This window comes from Physeter macrocephalus, chromosome 21 (genome assembly GCF_002837175.3).
Source record: "Physeter macrocephalus isolate SW-GA chromosome 21, ASM283717v5, whole genome shotgun sequence".
Taxonomy (NCBI): domain Eukaryota; kingdom Metazoa; phylum Chordata; class Mammalia; order Artiodactyla; family Physeteridae; genus Physeter; species Physeter macrocephalus.
In genome coordinates, this window is record NC_041234.1 from 106,989,127 (window position 1) to 107,004,783 (window position 15,657).

A 15,657-nucleotide genomic window follows, 5' to 3' on the forward strand; every position below is an offset into this window, starting at 1 on the left:
AACAATTTCAGCATTCAGGTGCAGTAACTTTCTATCTTCAGTTCCTAGTCCATTCCTGTCCCTCCTTTCCTGATGGAGTGGCTGATTTTTCCTCCTTATCTTTCCTGTAGCTTACCTGGGAATATGTTCTCTCCCAGTCTCTCTATCTCTGTCTCTGTCTCTCTCTGTCTTTGTCTCTCTCTCTCTTACAGTAAGCCTCTTCAAATCTTCTTTAGAAGTCGTCGGCTGTTAGATTTAAGGACAGCTGACTCAACAGCATATCCCAGTGGGCAAAGCTTCCTTCATCTTTTACCTAGAATCTTAATTTTTTTATTTTTTTGACACTTCTCTTCTTCATCTCTCCTTGACATTTGTTTTCTCACCTATGTGCTTTACCAGTTAGTGCTGAGAAAAGAATAACAAAACATTAATGAGAAAGGACATGTGTGTTAGTATCCCGTGTATTCAAGCTCTTCCAAGAACATTACTGTTTTGCTGAAAGTTGTGTGTGTCTGTCAAGAGTGAAAAAGCAGAAAATGGGATTTTTTGAAGATGGGTTTTTATTTCTTACTGCTTTAAACCTAGAGACTAGTTGCTACAACAGAAATCACTCGCTGGCTGTCCTCTTCAGCAATGTCCTAATTTTATATTTGTCTTAATCTAAATATACGTGACTTTCGAGCCATGTCAAGTCCTTTTGGGAAAAAGATGGTGTGCAGATAAAATGGTTTTGGGGGGATTTTTTTGGTTTTTTTGCCTTACCTGCTGTTTTAGTGTTTTACATGCTATGGTGTGTCTCCAGCATTCATTCATTAACTCCTCCTTCATCATTCCTTCATTCATTCAATAATCACTTAGGAAGAGCCTCACTTTGTGCCAGCTCCTTTGCTAGGCCCTGGGGACACAAAGGTACACAAAAATTAAAAATCCCTGTCCTCAAGGAACTAGGTATAAGGAAGAAACAAAACTGCCCTCATAGAGCTTACACATTAGTGAGAGATGCAGACATGTTCACAAATAACTACAATATAACATAGAATTTATGTGCTATGAAGGATACAAGTAAAGTTGATGATAATGCAGAGGATGCAGTGACTAATTTTAACTTGGGGAGGATGAGGAAGTCTTCACAGAGGAGGTGGCTTTTAAGTAGAACCTTGAAAGACGAATTGGTTCCTCTGGGCCAAGGCATAGAAGAAAAGTACTCCAGGCTGAGGGAACAGCCTACGGGAAACCTCAGAGGTGTGGAAGAACTTTCTGTGTTCATGTCATTAGGTGGGGAGAAGATGGTGAGAGAGGAGGCCAGGAAGGAAGTGAGAGCACTGGAATACCAAGCTAAGGTAAGGACCGCTCAGCACTTGGGGGCCTTCTCAACATGCTTCCAACCTTGTTTGCATCCTGATCCCGTCACTGTCTCCCATTGTCTCCCATTCTCCACCCCACTTCTGCTGGTGGGGCTGTAGTGACTGTACTGGTTTCCCTAGCATGATTCTCAATACCCATTAAGGACTTGCACTGGTACTTCTGCCTCTTTCTACTCCTGGTTGCTTTGGGTAATTCTCCATCTTAGCCTCCAGTCCTTGGGATCCAAATCCAACCGCCTTTGGCCTGTACCCTGGTTAATTCTCTGCCCCCAGGCCCAACTTCCCTACACTCGCAAGGAGGGTCAGAGAGCAATATGGTCAGACGGGAACTCAGCTAGCAGCATAGGGCTGTGGGCTGATTACTAGTTTCCTGTGCAGCTTAACTAGCTAGAGGCTGGTGGGGGGGGTGGTTCTTGTACGAAAGAATACCCCCAAGAGGCAGAATAAGACTACAATTAATTTGATATTTTAGGAAATTGAGTTTTGAAAACTCAAGGTTCTAAACATAAGGACAAATATCACAACATTGTGGCACCAGTGAGTGGCTTCTTGGAAAAGAAAAAAGGCAAATGTGGATGATTGAAGGGGAAGTAAAGGTGGCCTAATTTTCACCATAAATATAGTTATTTTTCCTGAGCTTTTCAGTAATATTGGGGGTGGGAGAAAGTTTGGAGACACATGATTGATATCTTCAGGCATTTCAATGAAATAGTTTATATTTATCCATTGTCATTTTTCTTCATTTTCTTTTCCTTTTTTTCCAGGTTAGCAGAGTGAAGAGCCTGTAGTGTGGGTTTGGGTAAGGCAGAGCTGTATTTGAATTCAAGCTATGCCACATGTTAGAGGTGTGACCTCAAGCAAGGCATTTAATCTCTTGGAGTCTTAACTTCTCCGGTAATATGGAGATAGCGAGTAGTACTTACTTTATAGGGATGTTGTGAAGATTAAATAAGGTAATACGTATAAGGCATTCAGCAACAGTGCCTGACAGATAGTAAGTATTCAGTAAGTATTTATTTTTGCTGTTGTTATTGTCATCATTATCCTTTCATTGTGCCTCTTCTGATATCTTCATTCCCAATTCTGTTCTTAAAGTGTTATCTCCAAGGCAATCAATATTAAGGAGGCAGAATGGTTGAGATTTTACAGATTAAAGTAAGTATAAGGGTCACTGGTTATCTCTACTTAGAAGTTCAGTACTGTAACTGACATCAGTTAGAGAACAGCCATTGACCATCAAGCTCCCATTAATTTCTCTGAGATTATCCCCAACAGATAACCCAGGAGCAATGGATGCCCAAAGATATCAATAATGTGTCCCCAAACTTTTCCCCGTCCCCTGTATACATAAAAAGCTCAGGAAGAAATGTGTATGCTAGACTTAAACAGGAAACACCTGTTTCATTGGCCAGAGTTACTTAAACAATCTTTTAAGGCCTGCATAGTCTCAAGGGAGTTGTCTCTATATGCTTGGATTCCTGCACAAAGGGTTGGTCCCCTAACTATTGTACTTTCATCTAAGAGCACTGGAACTGATTTGTGTCATACACGATTGCTGTTCTGTCCTGGGGAGGACAATTTGTCTGGCCCAGGTAATTATTTGGTCATTTGATAAAATTATAGAGCCCTCCCATACTCGAAAACATCCCTTTTTAAAATATTCATAGCTGTATCAATAGAACGATAAGTAAAGAAGCCAGATCTGAGAGAACTGAGGAATGAATGGTAGGTAAGAAAGTGGAGAAGGCACAACATGTGAAGACAACTATAAAACAGTTTTGCTGTGAAGGGGAGCAGGAAAATCTGAGAAGGGATGTGGAGTTATGGAATCTTTTAAGAAGGGAGATTATAATAGATTATGTTCAAATGCTGATGGAATGTTCTAGTAGAGATGGACTGATTGAAGCTTTAGGAAAGAGGGGAATAAATAAAGGAGTCAAAGCCTTGAGTGGGTGAGAAGAGTTGGGCAACAGCTTGCAAGAAGTGAGTTTGAAAGAAGGAGGTAGTCTTCGCTGTATCAAGAGGAAAGAGCGGGCATGTACAGATGAAGGTAGAATTGTGGATTTGGTGATGAGAAGATTCATTCATTCAATGAACGCATACCAGGCACTGTTCTGGGCTCTATCTGAGGATAATGTGAAATAGACAAAGTCTCCCCTCTCATGTCATGGAGTTTTCATTCTAAGGGAGAAGACATATAATGAAGAATTAAAAACATAGAATATATAATAGAATTTCAGAGAAATACAAGTGTTAGGAGGAAGCATAAAATAGGATAAGGGGTCACTGGGTGGTTGTGTGTATGGGGGAGTTGAAGTGGTTATTGTTTCAAAGGTAATCAAAAAATGTCCTCTCTGAGGAGCAGAGACCTAAAAGAATGTGAGGGGAGAATGTTTCAGAGAAATGGAACAATGAGCAAAAAAATCCCTGGGGGAGAAACATGCTAGAAGCACTGATGAAAGAAGGCAAGTATTACTAGAACCTAGCAAAGAAGAATAGAGTCAGAGCTGGAAATGTGGGCATGGGAAGTTTATGATCATCCTTATAGGCCTTGGTAAAGACTTTGGATTACATTGTAACAGCAATGAGAAGCCTTTACTTTTATAAAGGATCACGCTGGCTACTTTGTAGTAATGGACTGCAGAAGAGCAAGAGAAGAAGCAGGGAAACTAGGTAGGAGGCTATTACAGTAAGCCAGGTGAGACATGACTGTACCTTGGACTGGGATGGTACTGTGGAAGGTGAGAAGTAGGTTGATTGGTCATGATTTTGATAGTAGAGTTGAATGGGCTTGCTGATGGATAGGTGTGAAAGCAAGAGAGTAACCCAGGATTACTCCTAAGCTTTGAGGCTGAGCAAATAGGTAAATGGTGGTACTATTAACTGAGATGGGAATGACTAGGAGAAGAATAGATTTTAGTGGAAAAGTCTAGAGGTTTTTTTTGAAGATGTTAAATGCAAGCTCTATGTTAGACAACAAGTGGAGATGGAGAGTCAGCAGTTGGAGAGATGAGGCTGGAGCCCAAGGGAGAAGCCACAACTGGAGACATCAGTTTGGAAGTCATCAACTGATGGCTGGCACTTGAAGCTATGGACATTGATACAACGACATTAGATAGAGAAGAAAAGTAGTCTGAGGAATGAGCTCTGGAGCACTCCAACGTTTAGAAGTTGAAAGGATGTGGAGGAACTAGCAAGAAATGCTGAGATGGGGACTTCCCTGGTGGTCCAGTGGGTAAAACTCTGCGCTCCCATTACAGGGGGCCCAGGTTCGATCCCTGGTTGGGGAACTAGATCCCGCATGCATGCCGCAACTAAGAGTCCGCATGCCGCAACTGAGAGGTCCTCATGCCTCAGCTAAGACCCGGCACAGCCAAAATAAATAAATAAACAATTTTTTTAAAAAGGAAGGCTGAGATGAAGTGGTTACCAAGGTAGGACGAAAACCAGAAGAGTGTGGTTTCCAGAAAGTCAAGTGTATCAAGAGGGAGGGAAGGAGGGAACCACTGTGTCAAATGCTTCTGTGAAGTTGAGTAAGATGAGGGCTGAGAAGTGAGCTATTGATTTGACACACGGAGGTCACTGGAGAGATTATTAAGAGAAATTTTGGTGGACTAGTGGAGATGAAATCCTGATTCGAGTGAATTCAAGAGAGAATGAGAGGAAAGTAACTGAAGACAATGAAATTCTATAACTCTTGAGGAGTTCGGCTGTAAAGAGGAGAAGAGAAAAGAAGTGGTATCTTGAAGGATATTTGGCTTTTCTCTGGTGAATGATAGAACACGTGCTTGTATGCCGAGGGTAATAATCCAGTACAAGAGGAATCTTGATGATGCAGGGGATGGGGGCATATATGTTGGAGCTGTATTCTCCAGTAAGCAAGAGAGGATGGGATCCAGTGTACAGGTAGAGGGGTTGGCCTCTGGTTTGTGTGCAACTGAATTACATGGCTAGAGAGGTAGGTAAGTTGGTAGATTTTGTGATAGAGACATATGAAATTTTCTTTCTATCATATCTATTTTCTCAGTAAAGTAAGAAGAAAAGTCATCTTTTGAGAGAAAAAGTAAAGAGAGTCTTGGAGATTTAAGGAGAAGCTGTGAAATAATGGTCTGGAAGAGTAGAAGAGTAGCTTGACTAGAGAAATGTATACAGTAGGCCAGCCAGCCAGTACTGAGAGCCCACTTGAGGTCTTGGCAAAAATATTAAGTAAGACGAGTCAGTATGCTTGCGTGCTTTCCTTCAGACAGGCTTATCTGCTCAGGAGCTAGCACAGAGTAGGTGGAAAGTTGGGTTTAACCACCAGTGAGGTTTTGTCAGGCAAGAGTGATGGTGGGGGCTTCCCTGGTGGCACAGTGGTTGGGAGTCCACCTGCCGATGCGTTGGGCACGGGTTTGTGCCCTGGTCCGGGAGGATCCCACGTGCCGCGGAGCGGCTGGGCCTGTGGGCCATGGCCGCTGGGCCTGTGTGTCCAGAGCTTGTGCTCCGTGGCAGGAGAGGCCACAGCAGTGAGAGGCCTGTGTACCACACACACACACACAAAAAAAGAATGATGGTGGAAGAAAGGGATCATTCCTTTGAGAATATATGCAAGGGGGTGGTCATAGTATTGGAGTCTAAGCTGGGTAAGGAAGAAAATGAAGACACGAGAGTTTCAATTGGTTGGTGGAAAAGTGGTAGGGTTAATGGATTGGAGGTCTAGATAAGAGTCAAAGAATGGTTGGCATAGGGGAACTAGAAGAAGTGAGCTGGAAGGGTTGGAGGTGGCAATCAGAGAGATGCTTGAAGTCAAAATTTTGCAGATGGTGCATTTTTGGACAATGACTATGGGAATAAGTGGCTGAAGTGGGTTGGAGGAAAAGATCACAAAGAGAGAAAGGGAGTCATGGATCTGAGCAGCTAGAGTGTTGGATGGATCCTATACTTAGATGTTGAAGTCACCAAGAATATCAAGAGTTTGGGCTGAGAAGATGGTAATTCAGGTACTGAAGTCTTCAGTGAAAGACTAGCTGGGGGAAGGGTATGATTGATAACTGAAGTAAGGAGGGGATTCCTGTAAGGGGGCTTCTATTATCTCAGTGAAATATAAAGTGAGGTCATCTGCTGAGAATGAGGAGTATAGCAGGTTTGAGGAGAGAGGAGAGACGTGACACAATTACTTTGGAGAGTGATAAAATGAATTTACCAGGGAAATGTACCAGGATTGCCTGGTGGTATTAAGTGCCATTTGATACTTGTGATCATGAATTGAAAGTGAAGGCAGGCATCCCAGTTCTGTGATTATCTCCAGAAATATTTAATGGCTCCGATGCTGAGTTCAATCAGAGTTGGACTTTTGCCAGGTGAGTACTATGGGGGAGGAGAGAGAGAGGAGCGAGGGAGAAAGAGAAACCAGGGGGTTGCAAAGAAGTGATTATAAGAATGGCTCATGGAACCTAAGCTGGACAAGGAAGGAAGGATGGGAGAAGGTGAAGAACTTGAGAGAAAGTGATGGAGTGATGGATTGGAGGGCTCAATGAAGTTGGAGAATTTAGACGTGTCTGAATCCTAGCTTAGCTTCAAACCTGAATGAGTCTCCCCACTCCCCACACCACTGACAGAGCCAAATCCCAGCACCTACCCAGCCAATTGGATCCACCATGTAGCAATCGATTGTTAAGACATTTGTACAATGGTTGAGGCAGTGGAATATTCTAAATTCATTGGATAGTTATACAGCCTTTGACTTGACTTTAGCTATATAAACACAAGTACTAAAAACCCAAAGACCTTATAAAATCTCCTGAGGGTGGACTTTAGAATGGTTGACTCCATTCAGGTTTTGCAAACGTTGTTCCCTAAGGTCACACCAAACTTTAAGACATTCACAAAAATTGGCTCTGAGTCCTTGCACAGTTTTGCTACTGAAATTGTGAGAGTCAATTCCCTGCTCGGCAGTACACTTTGTGGGGGCACAGGTTCTTCTAGGATCTGGGCTAGAGTGCATTCGATTGAGACCACTCTGGGTCCTAAATGCATTCTTTGATGACTTCAAAGTCAAGACCAAAGACACAAGTATATTCTCTCTCCCTCTCCCTCCCTTCCATCCTTCCTTCCCTTCTTCCTTCCTTTTCTAAAAATTTATTTATTTATTTATTTATTGGCTGCATTGGGTCTTCGTTGCTGCACGCGGGCTTTTCTCTGGTTGCGGTGAGCGGGGCCCACTCTTCATTGCGGTATGCGGGCTTCTCTTTGCGGTGGCTTCTCCTGTTGCGGAGCACGGGCTCTAGACGCGCGGGCTTCAGCAGTTGTGGCTCGCGGGCTCTAGACGCGCAGGCTTCAGTAGTTGTGGCTCACGGGCTTAGTTGCTCCGCGGCATGTGGGATCTTCCCGGACCAGGGATCGATCCCGTGTCCCCTGCGTTGGCAGGCGGATTCTTAACCACTGTGCCACCAGGGAAGCCCCCCTTCCCTTCTTTTTCTATCTTCTTCCTTAGAGTGAATTTTCCGTCATCCTGGGACCTTCCCCCATTCCCCAGCCAGAGGTTAGGGCACTCTTTGCCTTCCTAATTTGTCCCAGAATTTTAATCCTAGTATGGGAGACAATCTCTAAATCCCTTTTGTGATTCTTCTCAAGAGGCCCAGCGGTCACCATACAGATAAGGAATCCTTATGTTCTGGCCTGTCAGCTCAGAGTTTCTCATGTGACTTTGCAGACTAGATTCCTACCATTACTCTTGCTTCACTTTTAAAAAACTATCAAAATACCAAGAGATTCTTTTTAAGCGAGTTCACTATAACTGTATGTTAGCCAGTTCATTGGTTATAAAGTCCTTATAAGGAAAATAGTGCAACATGAGTTAACACATGAACTCTGCAAGTAGACAGAACCGGGCTCTGCTGTGACCTTTGGTAAGTACCTCACCTCTCCAAGTCTCAGTTTTCTCATCTGTACCATAGGGCTCATGACCACTGTGAAGACTTAAGGAGACAACGACCCACGTAAATTGCATAGCACAACGTCAGGTGCATTGCAATTACTCTACAAATGTTTTTCCGTATTATTATGGCATAGAATGCAAGTAGTACGAGAGCAGGGATTTTCTTCGGTTTCATTCACTGCTATATCTCTAGTGCCTGGAGCACAGTTTGGTACACAGTAGACACTCATTAACTATTTGTTGAAAGGATGAATAATACATGTCTTATATTGTCTTTTGTAATTCCCACAGTGTTAGGTACTTGTAAATGTCTATTAATCCCACGAATCTTGAAATAGTATAGCTATAAAAACTTGAGAGATTATGACCAACATTTTTATTTTACAGATGAGGAGACCGAGGTTCAGGGAGATCGAGTGAGGCGTCCAAAGTCACAAATCAGTTAAAGGCAGTATGGATGGTTAAGAGCTCAGACTCCAAAGCCAAACCACATAGATTCAAATCCTTACTCCCACTTACTGGCTGTGTGATTTGGGCAAGTTACTTTACCTCTCTGTACCTCAATTTCCTCATGTGTGAAGTGAGGATAATGAATAAAACTCCTTACTCATGGAGTTTTTATGAGCATTAGACAAGTTAATATATATGCCTGGCATATAATAAATGCTTTATGTATTAACTATTATTATTTATTAGTTATAGAGCTAAGAGTATTCCTACTTTCAGTCCAAGTTGTTTCCTAGCACATTGCTTGGTTGAGGTAGGTATTTCTCCACTGGAATGAATTTCTCCAGGTTTCTAGAAAGTATATGATTGCTTCTGTGAAAGGCAGAGCAGATTAGCCTGCCTCAGATCCTCATCTTGCGTCTGGTGGCTTTTCACTGTAACATTTAGATCGCAAATGCACCATTGTTTACCTTGTCACCTGGAATGGGAATATGTACTTTTCTTGGTGCTGATAGTGTATCTTGTACAAACACTATTCAGGGTCTCCATCGTCTTTTAATTCCTAGGGTCTGGCGCACATTCGAGTTCAGTTAAATATTAGTTATTTGTTGAGGCAATGTACCCTCCTTTCGATCTTTTGTCATATGATCGTGCAGAAATAGCAGGAGTCAGTGAAGTTTTTTCTGTAAAGGGCCAAATAGTAAATATTTTAGGCTTGGGAGCCTCTCAGTCTCTGCCATAGCTACTCAACCCTGTTGTGAAAGCGGCCCCAGACATAAACAAATGGGTGTGTCTGTGTTCTCATACAATTTTATTCGCAAAAATAAGTGACTGATCTATGCATGGGTCAGAGTTTGTCAACTCCTGGTTTACAGAGTAGCAAGAGGTTTAGAGACAGAAATGGATAAAAGCGATAAATCTAGTTAGGAACATGTACTCGAATGAATTTTAAGCATTTAATTTTCATTAAACGAATGAACAGAGGTTTAAACCATAAACAGATTCATTTGAATTCTACGCTTTTCTGTTGGATGTTGTCTGGACCTGTGTTATCCATGTTGGTAAATGAATCAAGCAGCAAAGACTATTAAATTAAAATTAACAAGGTACAAATTAGTATGAGGGCCAAGAGTACAGTGCTTCCAAGTTAGTGCTTTCTTACTCTTTGGGGTTCTTACATTTGATTCTTTTTGAGTCAGTGGGCATGGTTGGTCAGGGGCTCATAGGGACAGTAATGCACGACTGGGGAGTCCTGCTTGCCCTCTGCCTATTACTTTGACCCCAAAACGTACACAATAAAGTCTCTACTCTCGCCTTTTTAAATGTGGCAGATAACAACAGGGAGAGGGGACTTATCCATTTGACAACCAACTGAGCATCTATTCTATGACAAAGATTATGAGAACCTAGAGAAGGAAGCTAAAAAGATGAAAATATGCACGATCCCTGCCTTTACAGAGCTCCCAAGCCAGTGGGGGGAGACAGATCAGCAAACAAGCAATAACCCTCGCACTAGAGTGTGATATCGTTAGTGTCGTTGGAAAGCGTTGACGACTCCTAGAGTTTTAAAATCATATAGTATATTATTTGGATACTGAAGACTTACATTGCACTTTGAGGATGTTCACACCCAGTCGTTAGTATAAGCAAAATCAATTGCTATTCTAACAGTTAATTTTATATGTATATGGATGTGCTTTCAATCAAATCTCATCCCTAGAAACAATACACTCAGAGAAGAAAGAATTTTTCTCCTTTGGTTAGCTTATGAAGGAGCCATTAAAGATCCCAATTTGTTTGACGTTTGTCCGGAAGGATAACAAACCAAAACAGACCTGGGAAGAGGCAGAGTCCTTCATTCGCTCATGATCAGTACTAGACTGCACAGAACAGGGTGCAGGAAATAAGGAAGAAATATCACTCATTATAAACATGTCATGACTAAACCCTATCTGATGTATTTGGCATAGGAGAAGAATTGGAAATTCTATTTATGGTCCTATTTACACTTCAATTATCAAAATTCATGATTCACTGTAAGTGAGAGGTTTTGCCTATATTCATCACCATCAGTGCCTGTGACTAAGTTAAAATGTGTTTATATTTCCATAAACCTTGATTTTCATTGCGAAGCCCCAGACTAAACTTTTATGTGCTACCATTCAGGACTAATAGCCTAAAGTCTTCCCTAAATCGGCAAATCCTTACCCTTACAAGCAAACATTTATTTAATAGGTTTTATTAACTACTGAACAGATAGGATTATGTCTAAGGAATGGCGATGAAACAAACCCTGAATGTCTGCCATCAAGAGCCAAGAAATAAACACATTTTAAAAATCAAATTTACTTTTGTATAAGTAATGCTTCACATGCTATAAATTCAAAATTTACAAGAGGGTGTACATACGTTGAAAATTCTATCATTTTCTTTCATGTAAAACCCTTCCTTATTCTTTTTATGGCTGCAGAGTATTCTATTTATAGATTTAACATCATTTATTTAATCAGGCACCTACTGATTTATATTTTGCTCGTTTCTAATATTTTGCTGTTGTTTTTTAAAATGCTGCAATGACTAACCTTGTGTGTAAATTATTTAACACATATATGAGTATATCTGCAGAATACATTCCTAGAAGTGGAACTGTTTTGTCAAAAGGCATGCATATTTTGTTTTCTTGTCTGTTTTTTTTTTAAGGCGTGAGTATTTTTATACAGGGAAAATGTATGCTTCTACCGGCGGTGCATGAGAGTGCTTATTTCCCGCACTTTCGTGAGTGAAATATGTCATTAACCTTTGTCAATGTTATAGGTGAAAAATGGTATCGTGGTGGAATTTAGATTTGCATTTCTCTTATTACCGAAGCTGAGCATCTTCTTTTTTTCTGTATGAGTCCCTTTATATGAAGTTCTCCAAGAGGCAAAACTAATCCCTGATAATAGAAATCAAAATAAAGGTCTGGGGCAGGGATAGACTGGGAAGAAGCATAAGAAATTTTTCTGGGGAGATGAAAATGTTCTGTATTTTGATAGGTGGTGGGTATGAACGCTACCTCAATTTAGAAAAAAGATAAGCACATAAGTACCTCGCAAAGCATCTGGTTTGTAGCAGGTGCGTGGTAAGTGACTGCTGAATGACATGACGGCTCCCTAAGCGATGAAGATAAGGGAGGAGAGGTTCGTGCTGGACTTCTCCCGGGCTCCACTGCCTCCCGCGGGCAAGGACTAGCTGGGACCGAGGGTTGCACTTAGGACCACCCTGAGCATCGTTTCTTATGTCAATAGCCATTTGTATTTGCTCCTCTGTGAACTGTTTGTTCATCTTCTTCACCTATTTTTCTAAGGCTTGTTGGTCTTTTTCCTATTGACTTGTAAAAGCTGTTCATTTAGGGAAATTTGCTCTCTATCTGATATTAATTCCTCTTTTCCCCAGTTCATTTGTCTCTTCACTTTGTTTAGGTGGTTTTGCCATTCATAAATTCTTTATTACTGTGTAGTCTAATGTATCAATCTTTTTATGGTTTGGGGGTTTTCTGACAGATTGAGAAGGTCTTCTTTACTCCAAGAGTAAAAACAACAGACATTGAAACAGAACTGTGATTCCTGAATCGTCCTGCAATCGAGTGTAAATACTATTTTACCTGTAACATCTCTACATCTGACCTCAGGCACTGAATGGAATTGATGGGGTATAAATAATTCTGCATGGTGACGCTTCAGAAACCCAGTTGCTATGGAAATTTGATCCAGCTCTGTTGTTCAAAACACACTCATCACTTGTCTATTAGGAGTAAAACACCGTGCCAGGCACCTTGTAGGATACCAGGAGAAAAAAATGGATCCTTCCCTCCAAAGAGCTTGCAGTATAGTGTGGGAGATAGATTTGGTTAGAAATATGGGGGGTGGGGGTGTGTGAAAGGTGTGTAGGGATATGAGGGGTAGGGCTCAGTGTAGGTTGAGTGTCGAACTAGCTAGCTTGTATTGGCCTCCATATTGGATCACTAATGTTCTTTTCTTAAAAACTAATTTTATTATAGTTGATTTACAATGTTGTGTTCATTTCTGCTGTACAGCAAAGTGATTCAGTTATACATTCTTTTTCATATTTTTTTCCATTATGGTTTATCACAGAATATTGAATATAGTTCCCTGTGCTATACAGTAGGACTTTGTTGTTTATCCATTCTATTGGGTTGGTTCAGTTATACATTCTTTTTCATATTTTTTTCCATTATGGTTTATCACAGAATATTGAATATAGTTCCCTGTGCTATACAGTAGGACTTTGTTGTTTATCCATTCTATTGGGTTGGCCAAAAAGTGCCTTTGGTTTTTAAGTAAAAATAAATGGCACATTTTTCATTTTCACCAAGAAATTTATTGAACAATGTATTCACCGTTTTGTTTCAGTACCTTCTGCCATTTTTCAGGCAACGTCATAATTTCATCTTCCCAAAACTTTTTATCTTTTTGAGCAAAGAACTGTTCCAGGTAGGTGCCTTTTACAGTCTTCCAGGGAATTGAAATTTTTTCCATTAAGAGAATTTTGTAACGACCGAAATAAATGAACTCCGAAGGTGCAGTGTCTGGTGAGAAATCTTCAGCACGAAACTTCGCAAACCGCTTTTGACCTGTTCGATCAGTCACAGCACCTTCTCCATACACTGCACAAATCTTTTTTGCATTTCAGTTGCGTTTTTACCTTTCTTGAAATAATAAAGCATAATATGCCTAAAATGTTACTTTTTTTCTTCCATCTTCAATATTAAAATGGCTACACAAAAATTCACCAATTTTGATGTCTTTTTATAAATGCACGCTGATATGACAGCTGTCACATACATTCTAACAAAATTGTTTTGGAATGAAGTTAAAGACAACTAAGTGCTACTAGAGCCATCGTATGGAAAAAACCGAACGAACCTTTTTGGCCACCGAAAACATATAACAATTTGCATCTGCTAACCCCAAACCCCCAATCCATCCATCCCTCCCCCACCCCACCTTGGCAACCACATGTCTGTTCTCTATGTCTGTGAGTCTGTTTCTTTTTCGTAGATAAGTTCATTTGGGATGATTGACGTTCTTATCATGCAGAGCAGGGGTTGGCAAGCTTTATATGTAAAGGGCCAGCTAAGAAAATCTTCAGCTTTACAACTATTCAGTTCTGCCTGAACAATGAGAGTATCTATGTTCCAACAAAAGTTTATTTATGGACACTGAAGTATGAATTTCATGTAATTTTCATGTGTTGTGAAATATTATTCTCTTATGTTTTACTTTTTTTCAAGCAATAAAAAATATAAAGACAAAACCACTTAGTTCAAGGACCATACAAAAACAGATGGGAGGCCATATTTGGCCCACGGGTCATAGCTGGCCAACCCCTGATGTAGAGGAACGACCGTGAAATTCTACACCAGGAGGAAAGACGATTTGGGGGAAAGCTGTCAATTATTGAAACCCTCAAAAATAACTCTAAGTTTGGTACAAATTATTAGGTATAATATAAGCTACAAGGATAGATTTACAACACGGGGAATATAGCCAATATTTTATAGTAACTATAAATGGAGTATAACCTTTAAATTTGTCAATCACTATACTGTACACCTCTAATTATACAATATTGTACAGTAACTATACTTCAATAAAAATAATAATAATTTTAAAAACTTTAAGTTCATCACGTTAAGTTTTGCCAAAGGAACCTGGAAGCAATGAATGGAAAATCAGTGAATATGTGACCTGCTGCTCAGCTTAACGCGGCTTCAAGCTGGAGAGGATGGAGTTCTTTGAATCAAATTCACAGATTCCTCCCATTAAACTGCCTTTCACCTAATATTTCTGTCAAAGAATCTAGAAACTATGGTGATTGATGCCATAGAAACACATAGCGAGCGAGCAGGGTGATGAGCTTGTGGATTGTGGCATGGCTGAGAGGCAAAAAGCTTTTTAGCTGCCAATCTCCAGGTAAAGTAATAGAATGAAATGCACTGCAGCTAGCATGTGGGGAGCTTTGCTGTTTACAGAGCACTCTTCACGTATGTTATCACCTTTAATTTTACTCAAAACTCACAATCACCCTGTGTGGTCGTTATTTTTATGATTTTACAAATGAGAATCTGACTCATGGCATTATTCACATTGCCCTATGCATAAGGACCAGATGTTCCTCAGTGCTAAGGCTAAGACCACAGTTAGTAAATAATACGTATCTTCCTCCATTTACAACGGGGTTATGTCCCAATAAACCCATCATAAGTTGAAAAAAATCCTTAAGTTGAAAATGCATTTAATACACCTAACTTACAGAACATCATAGCCTAGCCTACCTTAAACGTGCTCAGAACACTTACATTAGCATACAGTTGGGCAAAATCCTCTAACACAAAGTATTTTATAATAAAGTGTGGAATATCTCCTGTAATTTATTGAATACTGTCCTGAAAGCGGAAAACAGAATGGTTGTCTGGGTACAGAATGACTGTAAGGGTATCGGGTGATCGCGTGGCTGACGGGGAGCTGCCGTGGCTGCCGCTGCCCGGCGTCACGAGAGAGTATCTGACCGCATATCACTAGCCCGGGAAGAGGTCAAATTCAAAATTCGAAGTAGGGTTTCTACTGAATGCATATCGCTTTTGCAACATCCTAAAGGTGAACCATTGTAAGTCGGGGATCATCTGTAATGAAGATGATGATAGTAAAAGCATGCTGGTCACTGCATGTTGGTCATGTTCCAGACATTGAGCTAGGCAACTGACATATGATGGCTCATTTTGGCCTCACAACTGCCCGAGTATGGAGTCATTATGGCATTGTGTTTTCAATCACACGCTTTGGAGTCAGGTAGGTCCATGTTCAAGCCTTTGTTCTGCCACTTAGAGCCCTGTGACCTGGGGCAAGTTACAGATCTCCGATTTTCAGTTTCTTGATCTATAAAAGGCAG

The 15,657-nt window shown here is 40.8% G+C and overlaps 1 protein-coding gene across 1 annotated transcript in view; it reads left to right on the plus strand.

The window, feature by feature from the left end:
* Positions 1-15,290, plus strand: part of ADGRG4 (adhesion G protein-coupled receptor G4) — a 115,534-nt gene extending 100,244 nt beyond the window's left edge. Inside the window, 1 exon segment of the mRNA XM_028482340.1 lies at positions 15,162-15,290. Within this exon segment, the coding sequence (XP_028338141.1) occupies positions 15,162-15,290 (129 nt within the window).
* Positions 15,291-15,657: the final 367 nt, after the last annotated feature.